Genomic DNA, 13,346 nt, shown 5'->3' on the forward strand with positions numbered 1-13,346 from the left:
ACCAAGAGGTGCGAGAGGATCCAGGATTAAAAAGACCATATTGGTCATGAGATAATCACCAGGCTGGAGCAGTTGCAAAAGGCCAGATCGCTTAATGACCAGCTCTTTGTCAGATATTATCTCCCTTGATGATGAATTAACAACATTCCCATTGGAAGTAGTATGACATTTGTTTGATGAAAACATCTCACAGTTCAAGATTAAACTTGATGGTGGTTGGGCTCCTTTTTCTGATGCATCAATGATCCCCAACAATTAGGGTACGTTTTTTTTAACAAGGCTGCCAATTGTGCAGTGCACATTTGAATTTTGGCCCTATATAGCCAAATACGAATACTTCCAGGTGTAAAGGGAAGAAAATTTATCCAGGAAATAGAAATTCTTCTTACAGTTGTTTGGGACATATGAAAATTATTTGCCAATACCTGGCTTAAAGTACCAACTTTTGTAGCACTTTATAAAATTGATCAAATACACAAGGTTAAGTTTTTATGGCCTGCCTAAGCTCTTCAGCATCCCTTATTCCTTTATTTCTGAGGCACTACATTCGCAACCAGGAAACCGTATTTTGCACAGTGGGACAAAGTGCCACAAGAACTTCAAAAGGAAAATTTGCAATAGCACAAATATTGATTGTTTCTCATGTGCTACCTCAAACTGCTCATTCTCTCATGTGCTGCTTCAAGCCATTCTTCAGTAGACTTTGCAGGAACTCCAGGAAAAGTGTAATCATGATCATTCAAAGTAAGTAAGTAAGTGATTACTTCAGAAAGGACCACAAAATCATCAAGAAGCTGGCTTTCAGTTGGCATTTCTGGTTTAACATCAAGGGAAACTTCACACTGGTTGCTTTGACTAATATCTCACAATTGTAATTTCTTCACCACATTGATTCCCTTCTTCTTTGAGGTTGACAATAGGAATCAGAGGGAAAAGGTTAGCTTTGCAAACAGCTCTGAGAGACTCAATGTTAGAAGTCTCAAAAATCACTTAACAATTACCTGTACCAGCAATATATGATCAGATTGGAGATTTTCTCTTTCTTGGCATGGTCATTCAACTAAACTTTGCAGTACTCTTGAAAAAATTCCTTTCCATGCATGCTTCCCTTCTTAAAGTCAGATGGCTTGAAATTTTCAGAGCTGACCCTTGAGCTGTTGGTAATGTCAAAATGGACCAGATATTTGTAAATACTGAGCATCAAGTTTACATCAATAATTTCAACAACATACTTTGAAACTTTAGCTGACATGTAACCACATTTTTAAAATCCACTGCCTTTTAAATGATTTATGTCTCTGAAATTGATGGAATGTTTAGTGGGCAATATTTATTTAGCATGAGGGATTGCCCTCATCTCTTACTAGAAGTTGGCTTTTCTTAGGCTACCATGTGATGTCAAGCTTTCCTTGTAATTATTACAAGTTTAGTTTTTGAATCTTTTCTGATTTGAAATCAGCATTTGGTACCCTTATTTTAGGCAGAGCTCCCTTAAAATAAGAACTAAAATTCCTGATTTAAACATTTTTTTCAGATCTTTTCCTTCTTTAAATTAGCCCTTGGATCCTTTTTTCAAGTGAACATTCTCTGTTGCACCTTGAAATAAGGAGCAAATTTCCAGTTTCAAGAAGTGCCATTCTTGTTATAAGATTTTAGTACCCCTGTTCCAAAATCATTAGATTCTTGCCTCAGGAGCTTAAAAAAAATAATTCTCTGTCTTGTTTTAAGGAATTATATACTTTAACCCTTTACACCCTAACATCAGTGTGCAAATTCTCCAATGTGTTCTCTTAATACGTTTCCAAAGGTGCTGACAAGGAATTTGTGTACCGATCAAAAGCTTCTTTCATTAGTGATCATTTCCTTTATTCTCATGACCTTAATGTGTGATTCACAGCTGATATAGTAGGGAGAAATTTGATGCTAGTCACTCTTAGTGTTTCGAGGGTTAGCAGCGTGTATATGTAATTTAAAAAGTGGATCCTCCAGAAAAGATGTCATCCACATAAATATTCTGTCAGGTAAATAGCTAGAAGGTCCTCAAAAGGTATTTCCAGGGTCATCTATTTCAACTATTGGTGGATAAAATCAAAAGGTTGGTTTGATACTTATCGATTGATAAAGTGAACTGAGAGGAAATAGAACTTCCATCGTCACCACATTTGTTTCACTAAGAGTCTTTGATGGTGGACTGCGTTCGTCTGGACTTTCCTGACCACGACAAAATCCTTCGTTTTAAGACCTGTGCCAGCTGAAACAGAATAAAAAAAAGCCTCACTGAGCGAGTTTATATCCGAAAGTAGCAAATAAACGTACGCCTTTGAGATTCAAAAAAGCTCTCAAGCATTCGGAGCGCGGCAAAATTGTTCTTGCATAAACCGAACAAGCATGAAAGACGGAGAGGTAAAAGTCAGCACTAAGTACAGAGTACAAAACAGGAACACTAAAGAAGAAGTCGCTCAATATGTATCGCTAAACCACACCGGCGGCCAACAGTATGAACTTCCCTCTATAAACGTTAGTTTGAAATGGTTTTCCACAAACTGACCTCCGAGACACAGTCAATGAGTTCGTTTCTAAAATGCGTCAAAGACAGATTGAAAGACGTTTTGTTCGTTTAGTAACTCACCTAGACTAGAATACACGACTGGAGACTTACCGATTGCGGGCAATGACCACCAATACCAAAATTTTAAACTGCGAGACAAACTTATTGCTTGGTGCCGATCACACATTTCGACGATCACGGGCCCATTCTCCCGGGGGCGCTAAATACGTTAAGCTATTGTTCGGGATTTAGTCGCAGAATCCATGAAGAATGAAAACATTAAATAGCAAGGAAAAGAAATTTTCATTATCATTGTGAAATGCGGAGTTAAAAGATGGTCAGCAACTCCCTTCTAGCGGTACACTTATTACGATCGTCGCGTGATTTCAAAATGTAACGCGTTCCAATGCTGCGTGACAATCACCAGAAAAGGACTTCACGGTACTGAAATAAAGATATTGAATTACGCAAAAAGCCAATGGAGAAACCAGAGTAACGAATCCTTCGGGATTTGATCGGCTCATTTGCAAAAGAGAGACAAAACCAAAACAAAGTTAAAGATGAAAATTACAGCGGAATGAAAAAATAAAGGTTTAGCATGAGAAACAGCAGAATGAGAAACAAAGCTTTAATGTATTTACGAGTGAGAATCAATGAGCTATACTGGAAAACGAATTCCCTGTCTCTGGATCCTTATTAGCTAAAACGACTAGCGAAGCAATAGTCCAAAATTTTAAGACGGGATCTTTCATATGAAGGAAATGTGCACTCACGTAGGCGTAAATGTGCACTCACGTAGGCATAATAATTCTTTATCGTAGGGCCTTTTAGGAAGCAATAAAGGAAGATGGATCAAGGTTGATCTCAATTAGCCTGCGTTGCTAGCGGTCTGCGATTTTGAGAGGAAAATGAAAAACCGCCAGTTTTCATTTTTCTCTCCGCCCCCAAAATCGCAGACCGCCAGCAACACAGGCTAGATCTCAATGTGCAGTTACTCTAACAGTGCTTTTCTGAAACAGATTAGGGGTGTTTATTGGAATAGGGGCACTTCTTTGAATGAGGGTGCTTACTCAATAGGGGCGCTCATTAGAATACGGGCGCTAGGTGGTAAGTAATTGAGTATATCGTCACGCAACCGCTCTGGAGAAATGCGTGGCAGCAGAAAGGGATAAGAGCTGAAAAAAGCGAAATGGGAAGAGTTGAAAAGATAACAGAAGGAGAATGAGTTCAAAATCATTGTTCCATCCGTAACCTTGTTTAATTTCTATTTTTTTTTTTTTTCAAATGATGAAAAGGAATCGGAAGACAAAAATTGAAAACTTGGGAATTAAATATTGATACTCCACACTCACTGTGGTTAGTGGACTAGACTCCGGGTCAAGACCCGGCTGGATCAGTGTGTTGTGTTCTTGGGCAAAACACGCAGTTTAGTCTCATAGTGCCTCTTTTTACCCAGGAGTACAAATGGGTGGCCGGCGAATTGTTAGGGAGATCTGATAAAATGCTGGGAAAGGGGGGGGGGGGGGGTTTACCGGTTTTTAAAGGACCAGCATCCCACCCAGGGGGGATTAATGATGCTCCTAGTCGCTTCATGTTAAGGAAACCGGCTGGGTGGACCACTTGGCTCAAGTAAAGACAGTCTCCAAACTCATTGCGCAGGGCTGTTACTAGTCTCCGGCCGTCGACCACCACAGGACACTTCCTAATATAGATCTTTCTGGGTATTTGAAAGCCCCTTTAAAAATAAAGCGTTAGTTTCTTTTCGATCTTTCCATGAAAATTGTGACCGCCACAGAATTACACACAGTTCAGCCAATAGAGGTAGATTTCTTTTTCTACTGTCACTGTCACGCCAAAGTTTACAAAGAATGAGAATTGGTAACGAAAAAATGTTCTAACTTCAAGTAGAACAAAATACGTTTCTTATTATTTCCTTCACTACTTGTCTAACTTCACTTATCTTCCAACAGTAAAGAACCGGGTTTAACGAAGAATTTAAATAAACCAGAGTCACCGTTGTCAACCAGGCAAGAAAATACGAAGGAGATGGTCTTCTGTTACCAATCAAAACTGTCATGATACTGTATGGTAGGTAACAGACAACTAATGCCAACTGAATCCACAGTGCGCTATACACTGCCTTTCTGTAACGCAGCATGTTTAGAGAAAAATAATGATTTGACTGCTGTTGGTGGTGTTGCTGCACAGTGGTATGAACACGCATTTGATGCCGCCGTAGTGTAAAAAAGATCTTTGCGTACGAGATGATGGAGATTGTGATACATAATGCTATGGTTACACGCCCGCACCAAAAAGTTATAAGATGACTCTCTAGGTACGATGCTGTGACAACACCGGAAAACACCCAAATGGCTGCAATGACCACATAAGTTCTCTTGCAGGTTACAATTTGCTTGTAACTAGAACCCAGCAACAGCGCGAGAAGTCGATCTACGCTTATTCCAGTCAATGTTAGTAAAGATACTGCTGCCACAACATAGCCGACCAAAAATGACACGGCTTCTAAGAATCGACAAAGGTGCCAGTCCTCGTAAACTAGCGTCATTAGATAGGCAATATTAAGTGGCTCCACAATGATCCCAACACACAGGTCCGTTGTCGCTAAACAACGAAGCAAAAGTTTAGACGGCAGATGAAGAGAAGATTCTTTGCTAAGGGCAACTAAAATTAGTGTATTCCCAACACATGCTATTACGGAGAGGAAAATGTTGAACGCTGAAAGATAAATCAGGTGTTCGTGTATTTCTTTCGTCAAGCCTACTGGGCATCGCAAGTCTTGGAAAGCCATTGTTTGCTCTCCGTCTTCACTACCATTTCTCATTTCCAGTAGCACATAAGTTGATTGGCAGTAAAGGAAACCACTGTCAGAGCTTTGCAAGCAATTCAAAGTGGATGGAGACAGTATCCACTGATACCAGTATGGTATCAGTGGAAAGACAGAGTATAGGATAGAAGCAATTTACGGTGCGGGAAGCAGCACTGCTGAAACACAATCCTCCTTAATAACAACCCAAGATCGTTAAGACGCTACTGATTAATTTTCCAAGGCGACACAATGAATTTAATTAGCCCCGTAATAGCTGCCATTTTCAATTTGTTTTAGAGATGTCATATTTTTGAGGAAATCCCCGACAAATATTCAAAGAGAGAATACAAATAATTTCCCTTAAGAAAAATCTTTATTTACTTTTTGTCTAAGATCAAGACGTACCTCAGTGCTGCAATAACAGAGGAGGTGTGGGAGAAGAATACGGTAGAGTTTCAATTTATGATAAAGTGTCATTGTAGCAAATTCGAGTAAAAATGTGTACGTTTTTTTAATAGGTGATCAAACGTGGCATCGAAAACAAATACAAATGTTTGAAATGGAAAGTAAAACTAATTACGAGTATAAAAAAACAGCAATAATAACGAGAAAAATGTCTAAAGAGGAGGTAAATTTCTAACGGGTAGTTTACTTACTGTGTGTAAACTTCAACTCAAATATTCCTGATGACAACTAAGTTTCTAGCTGGCGGATCAGTCGAAAAAATTGAGGACAAGTTTTGGCGACATAAGCAACGATATTTCTCCTGATTTCTCCGGGGAAAAACGTGAAGCAAAATTTACGAAATCTGCAAGTTACCAGTGAACTTCGTTTTGGAAATCCTTTCGTTTCCGGAAATCCTTAAAAGAATAAGCTTGTTAATTATTTTTTGTGTGATCATGAATAATGATCAGCAACATCAAGAGAAAAATCATCGGACAGAGAGGGAAAATCAGGGCATTAGTCGGGGTATGTCGATTTCACTTAAGTTATTTTTAGCTTGAATTGGGGCGGAAAGCATTGTGGTTTCCTAATGTAGTTTCTTACTGCCGAAGTAAAAAAAACCCTTCTCGTCGCTGTTCCCCGATACATTAATCCCATTGTTTTCTCTTGGTTAAATGACTGACAGCAAAACTTCCTAAGCAGGCTTTATGTTGCTAAGGGAGTAGGCACTGATTGATATCGGGATAAATACAAAAGTAAATTAGTTCTCTGCAAGAGAATGCCAATTGTTGATATTCTCTTGGTTCCTGGTCAATCTGTTAAAAACTATCCAGAGCATAAAGGCCTTTAATCAAATTAGCTCTCATGGTAAATTATGATAAATCGAAATAGAAAGGAGAAAAGGTTTCGACGGATGAGAACAAAAATTAGATGAAATGCGTCTACGATCCCTCACCCAGATTTCTACCTAAAAAAAATGACTGTATCTTACAAAAATGATTCCAAACTTTTTCAAGTAGGTGCTGACGATAAGTGCTAATTTCTCCATTTTCATTTCATCCTTGTTGGTTGATTCTTATGTTTGTGATGAAGTAGATATCGATTGAATTTATTAAACAGACAAAAAAAATTACAAACCAAACTATAGGAATCACAATCGCTAATCGGGACGAAGGAAATTCTCAAACGAAGCCAATAAGAACTTGAAGTAAAAACAAGCAAACAGCCTACACGATTGGTTTTACTTTTGTAGCTGATTGGTAGAGGGGTGCTGCGAATTTTCTAGATCAATAACAGACCGTGGTGAGGCAACCGAAGAAATCCTAGATATCTCTCCAAATTCAGTTGAATATTGCCCTGAAAATGTGGTTTCTAACCTACAGTCTTTTTTAGAGATATGGAGCTGAAACCATTAAAACACATGTACATGAGTTCACTTTCCCGCCTTTTATTGACTAATAGCCATATCATGCTCTACGCAAAGGGCGATAATTCTCCTTGCTAGCGGAAAGACAACTCTTTCCATTATAGTGACAAGTTTTTGGAAAACATAGACTCTGAGTTCAGAATGACATGACTGGGAGAATAACTGTAAAACCATGATTGAGGTTTAAGGAACCAGGTGGAAAATTGGTTGACATAATTTTGCAAAAACTAAGCTTTTGATAGAAGTCGTCACTGACTTTTACTGATTATAGTTCAATCATGTTTAAATCTGATCAAACCTACCCCTACGTTTTCTTTATTTACGAACGTACATGTGTATTAACCTTCTCAATTTATTCACTAAAAGCACGCTCTATATCTATTTTTAAAACCTGTTATTTATAAGATCTGAGAGTTTACTTGCGCGCCTCCGAGTGGAGATATATCTTTGTTACTTTCTTCCTGATTCTCATTACTGAATATAGCGCTTTTCGATTAAGAGTCCTGATAAAAAAACTTAAGAAATATCCGAGGGACAATCAGAAGAGAGGAAAAGCGCGGGAAAACGCAGGTGACGAAGTCCTGATTGGTGTTGGTTTTGCATCTGATTGGTTCAGAGAGAGGTGCAAGTTTTCTAAGCCAATCTCAATTTAAAGAAAGTAAAACCAATGCAACTACGGATTACTTTCGACACTATTGAATATTGCTCTATCGAAGAAATTTTAGAGATATAAACTAACGGTGAACTAACGCTTACGGCAAAGAAAAACGTATCTGATTGTCTTCTTTACCGCTTGTCTCACTTCACATATCTTCCAACAGTAAAGAAACGGGTTTAACGATGAGTTGAAGAAAACTAGAGTCACTGTTACTCCCCAAACAACCATGTACGTTAAAGATGCATTGCGCAACCTCATACGATTGAGCAAAAGTACAACTGTGCTGTATGGTAGATGACAAGCAACTAATGCCAGCTGCACCCACAATGCACTGTAAACTGCCTTCCTGTATCGCGCCATGTTCAGTGGGACTGCTTGGCTCGACTGTGCGTGTTGAAAACGGTCTTTAACTACCATTTGGTGACGATTTAATGTATAGAATATCTTCGTATACGATGCAATAGAGATAATCAAACCTATTGGTGTAAATATACGACTGCACCAAAAAACTATTCGATAATCGATAACGTACGATCCTGCTGCGATAGAGGACACAATCCAAAAGATCGCTAGAATGAGATATATTCGCTTCAAAGTCACAGTTTCTTTGTATCTAAGCCCCAGTAAGAGGGCAATGACTCTGTCAACGGCTATTGCAGTGAGAGTCAACAGAGAAATTGAAGTAAGTCCGTAGCCAGTTACATAAACTGTCACAAGTAGGTATCGACAGAGAGCCCAGTGTTCATTATATACGGACATCAAGTAGGCAGCTTGGAGAGGTTCTACAATCAAACCAACGCAGAGATCAGTTGTTGCGAGACAACGATACAAGAGTTTGGACGGTGGATGAAGGGAAGAGTCCTTCCGAAGAGCAACTAGGATCAGAACATTACCTATAACTGCAGTAATGGAAAGAAAAATATTGATTGCTGAGAGGTATAGTATGTATTCCTGATTTCCATTTCTCAATGTGCTGGAGCAAAGCAGTTCCTCAAATGATTCCTTCTGTCTTACATGAACCGTTAAGTTCAGTCCCGCCATGTTCTCTGTTTCGGTAAGTTTAAGACTTCTTCTCACCCGAGGGTTTCTTTTATTGGTAAATTTATGTCTACGACTGCGTCATTACTTTATTTTTTCCAAAAATTAAACAAATGGATAAAGTGGGTGTACAATCGGTCGTCATTGCGTCTAATTATGAAGATGTATTAAGACTTTTAAATGGAAGTACGCTAAAAATAGGATGCACATCTGGGGCTGTCATTCTAAGATCCTGGCTATATATCTCCTTAATAATGACACTGGCTATAGCTATAGCGCCTTCTGATAAAGTCGGTAATAGTTCGTAATTGAGAACTGTTCAGAAGCAACGCGAGGCGGAAAGAAGCTTTTAGCACGTTTCATTTGCTAGTTCGTTAAATACTCTTAATTGACATCAGCGGTCATAATTGCATGGAAATGTTCCTAAAGTTATTAACACTGACGACTAATTTCTGTTCTCAAAGACAGCCAATAATCCCCCACAACAATTTATCTTGCCAGTCACGGGATTTTGAAAATTGAAGGTTTTTAATTTTTCTTCCTTTCGCTCCCATGCTATTAAATTGGGTTTAAGGGCATTTCATTCTTGGAATATGCTAAATGACCTTGACATTGAATAAGGAATGCTTTGCTGTAAATCAGCGCTAAGAATCAACAACAAAAACACAAAAAGCACAAAAACACCTGTGCCTTTTTATACATTGATTTACAAAGTCCTTGTTGCCCATTGAAGAGACACATGAATGAATATTACGCCACTTATAATCAGCGACTTATTTAAATACTTCCTGATCACTGGAAAAGTTCCGGGGTACATATGAACAGATATTACTTAAAAGCTGCATGATATTTTAAAGAAAGAAAATTAGCATGTTCACTTTATAAAGGACACGTCAAGAGCACTATGAAGAATTTTAGAGTGAAATATGGAAAAAAAAACTGTGCATCAAAACAGTGCCCGTTAAGTAGCATTGTCACACTTTATCCTTGTGATGGACATGGCATTTTAAGTAACATTTTCCCGACTGTCCGTATTTCATTTCTTTTATTTTTTTTTTTTTTTTTTTTTTTTTTGAAAAATTATACCAGAGTACAGCTACTCTATTAAATAGATTCGATGATTTCCTGTGCACTTAGCCTATTTTTTATGATCACTTTAAAGTAGAAGATATCTAGAAAATTGTCAAATTGGTAGGGACGTAGTCTATAAAACATCGCTGAAGAGCGTTTAAATGTCAATTGTGATGGAAGACTCGGGAATTCTAGTGTCCATTTGTCGGCGAGATAAAGTTTCGCCATGAGCAGAAACTGATGAAAAAAATGTTAGTTACTGTGTGTCAAGTGTGTTAATTTGGTAACATATCAATATCCATTTTTCCTAGCTGAACTATGTAGGCATAAATTACCGCATTGGACGTAAGCGGCAAACATACGCACGTGCACATGAAGAAACCACAATAAGCACGCTACTAATGATCAAATGATATTAAGTGCTTTCGGTGTTGTTAGTTACCCGCGGTTTTCAGCTTGTAGCTGCTCGCTGTAAGTTTAAGTATTACGGAAGCCTATTTAATCTTAACTAGTTGCTTTGTCACTGGTTAAAAAAATGGCTTTCTGGGTGATACGATTCAATGTCACCATCGAAAATCTAACATGGGATCTTTGCCGCAGCGTGAGATCTGCCTGCCTTGATTTAAAAGAATTATAATCGGTGGCAGTGCTTGTCGCTGTGGAAACTGTGTTGTTTGCCCGGTAGCCACACGTGAATGGTGTATTACGTAATGAGCAAAAAGGAGTTATTTGTTGTTTTCTAGGTGACTAACTCTTTGATGCTTTTTAGAAACCTTCCAGTCATTAATGGACTTAAAAGCCCCGTACCCTCTTTTTTACGACTAACATGCAGGTGGCGGTAAGTCTTGTTTATTCAGCAGTTAGCCGGCCGAAAATCCTTTTAGATGCGTAGTGCACCCGCTATTGGTTGTTCTATGTTTCGTGATCTGACGTTAGTGTATTCACTAAGATGTACAATAAAGTTTTGTTTTCCTAGATTTTTAAGTTGATATAGATAAAAATTGAACCTGTCTTTTACTGTCTTCTTTTAATTTTCATTTTAAAAGGTTATATTCAATATTTCAAGTGAGTATATATGCCTCTTTTTATAACGACCCGTCTGCTTTTAAAGTTATTTTTATCTGCACTAAGCCTTATGAGTTACATGTTTTTTCATTGCAATCATCACGAGAGAAATTGTGTCGTGTTGTTTCCTCACTTGCCAATGTCTTTGTTTCCAAGGCATTTGTTTCGTTGCGCTAAGGTCTAATAACAAATTTCGTATAATTATCACCACGAGACGAGTTAAGGTCCTATTGCCTTACTAATAAACCTTTTCCCGCTTCTAAAACGGTTTTAAAATATTTTTTGCCTTAAATGGACTGATGAGACGTTCAATGCGCATTTCTTCAATTACATCGTTTTCCCTGCTTCAAAACTGATTTATCTACGCACGCCGCGGCTTCAACCACAATTTTGCAATGTTACGTACAAGATAGACGCTGTGAGCATTTTGCCTTACTAGTTAAGATTTCTCATGGCCTACTTTTTAAACAGGTTTTTCTGCACACGGGTATTTATCAATGATACCTTTGAATTTAAGCAACACGACCACAGCTGTAAGAATAAATGCCTCGCTTGGAAAAAAGTGCATTATTTGCGAGGGTTCAGTAATAATTTTGTATTACTATGATATGAACAGCGTAGATATGAGGATATCTCCTTTTTTAACGATTTCTGTGTTTTTCTAAAAACACTTTTAGATACTCAAGGACTCGATGAAGACTTTGAGACTCTCTTAATTTCGGAGAGGCTGCGGATAAATTGCCTCACTTCTTAATTTCAACCTGCGTCTTAACTGAGTAGTTTCTAAGCCTGACTAGAGTTTTAGGAGAACTTTTGAATTATTCTCAATAAAAGAAAAACATTGAGGGCATATCGCTTCAATTATTAACTCCTGTCACAGTTTTTACGCTAGAGGAGAAGGATATTCACGATGCTGTGTATGAACCTGAAACAAGCCGGATATGAAATTTTCTTACATGCCCTCGGTCACTGAAGACTTAATTGTAAAATTTAGACGGGTGCGCTATTCGACGTTTGGCAAATAAAGACAAAAGCTTCCTTTCTGGGATCCATATTTTCAGGAGAAAACAATCCCGTCTTCCAATTCAAGCTTTATTTTTCAAGTTCTTGAGCTTGCGAGAGACTGACGCTAGTATTTGTCCCATCTGAACTTAGCCACCACGGCGCTCAAGAAATGATTCAGCTCGAGTCAGTTTACACGAGAGCGAACTGATCGCTCAACAAATTTTATCCTTCACCATATTTGGCAAACTTGCACTGTAAATCCAGTTAAGGCAGTCTCGGCGTATGCTTGTTTTTACATAAATAAGGATACTTTCAAGTAGGATAAGTATTTTCATCGAAAAAGTCAAAAAGGAGAAGTAAACAGAAAAAAATGATCAGGAAAATATTGTTGATTCTTAAGGTCTAAAAAACTTTCTGTATTCCTTTAATTAACGTACGAGACGACCACCCACGACGAGTGTTAGAGCGTGCATTAACATTAATAACACGCGTAGACACTTCTTCCCACTATACTAAAAATTACTGCGATGAATCGATTCTATTTCTAAAGCTTATTAATTTTTTTTTTTTTTTCATGAGTGTTTCATCTTTGTACCTGTGTTGGAGCCAGGAATCTGGACTCATTATACCTAAACCAACCCCAGACCCTTTGCGAGCAAACATACACATCATGTACGTATTATAAAATATCTCTCAAGGGCGACGATAGGTGAAGGCTTTAGTACCGGTTTGGAATCTACCCACTCATTTTTGAAGGACAATCGATTCCTCAAGATAAAAATATCAGTGAATCATTATTCAAATACAGCTTTATTCCGGGAAGACTTGGAATCAGTGGTAAGATTTGCAGGATGTTTGAAATAGCAAAATAGGCAAGTCGCCCAAGGGATGGCTAGGGGGCCACCCTGGCTTTTAAAACATGGTCTTTAGACTTCATAATCACACTATAACTTCAAATGTACTCTAAAAGTAAATGTACTGCTCGCTATATTTCCTTGTCAGCAACTCGTTTAATGATAAAATGAAAGAAAAAAAATCTGAAGACATGTTTTCTCTCAGTGGGTACGAAGAATTTTTTTCTTCCAACACCCAGTTGAAACGAAACGCAATGCGATTGCAGAGGGTTAAATTGATCACTGTCGCAATATCCGTCACCAAATCGAGCACAAATAACTAAAATCTAAATAATTTCAATTCATTTGCATCATTTCAGCAACAAGGATGAGTGAGGACAGCAAAAGCACAACAAGCTGGTTCCGCTCTC

General features: G+C 38.1%; 2 protein-coding genes across 2 annotated transcripts; both read right to left on the reverse strand.

Moving 5' to 3' along the window:
* Positions 1-4,448: 4,448 nt before the first annotated feature.
* LOC131771465 (probable G-protein coupled receptor 45) lies at positions 4,449-5,390 on the reverse strand. Its single transcript, XM_059087271.2, has one exon. The coding sequence runs from the start codon at positions 5,388-5,390 to the stop codon at positions 4,449-4,451; it is 942 nt and encodes a 313-aa protein (XP_058943254.2).
* A 2,324-nt stretch (positions 5,391-7,714) lies between these two features.
* LOC131775003 (adenosine receptor A3-like) lies at positions 7,715-8,944 on the reverse strand. The gene has a single exon (XM_059087259.2). It carries the CDS (start codon positions 8,942-8,944, stop codon positions 7,991-7,993), a length of 954 nt encoding a protein of 317 aa, XP_058943242.2. The 3' UTR covers positions 7,715-7,990.
* Between the last annotated feature and the right edge of the window lie 4,402 nt (positions 8,945-13,346).

The sequence above is a fragment of the Pocillopora verrucosa genome, chromosome 7 (assembly GCF_036669915.1).
Source record: "Pocillopora verrucosa isolate sample1 chromosome 7, ASM3666991v2, whole genome shotgun sequence".
Classification (NCBI taxonomy): domain Eukaryota; kingdom Metazoa; phylum Cnidaria; class Anthozoa; order Scleractinia; family Pocilloporidae; genus Pocillopora; species Pocillopora verrucosa.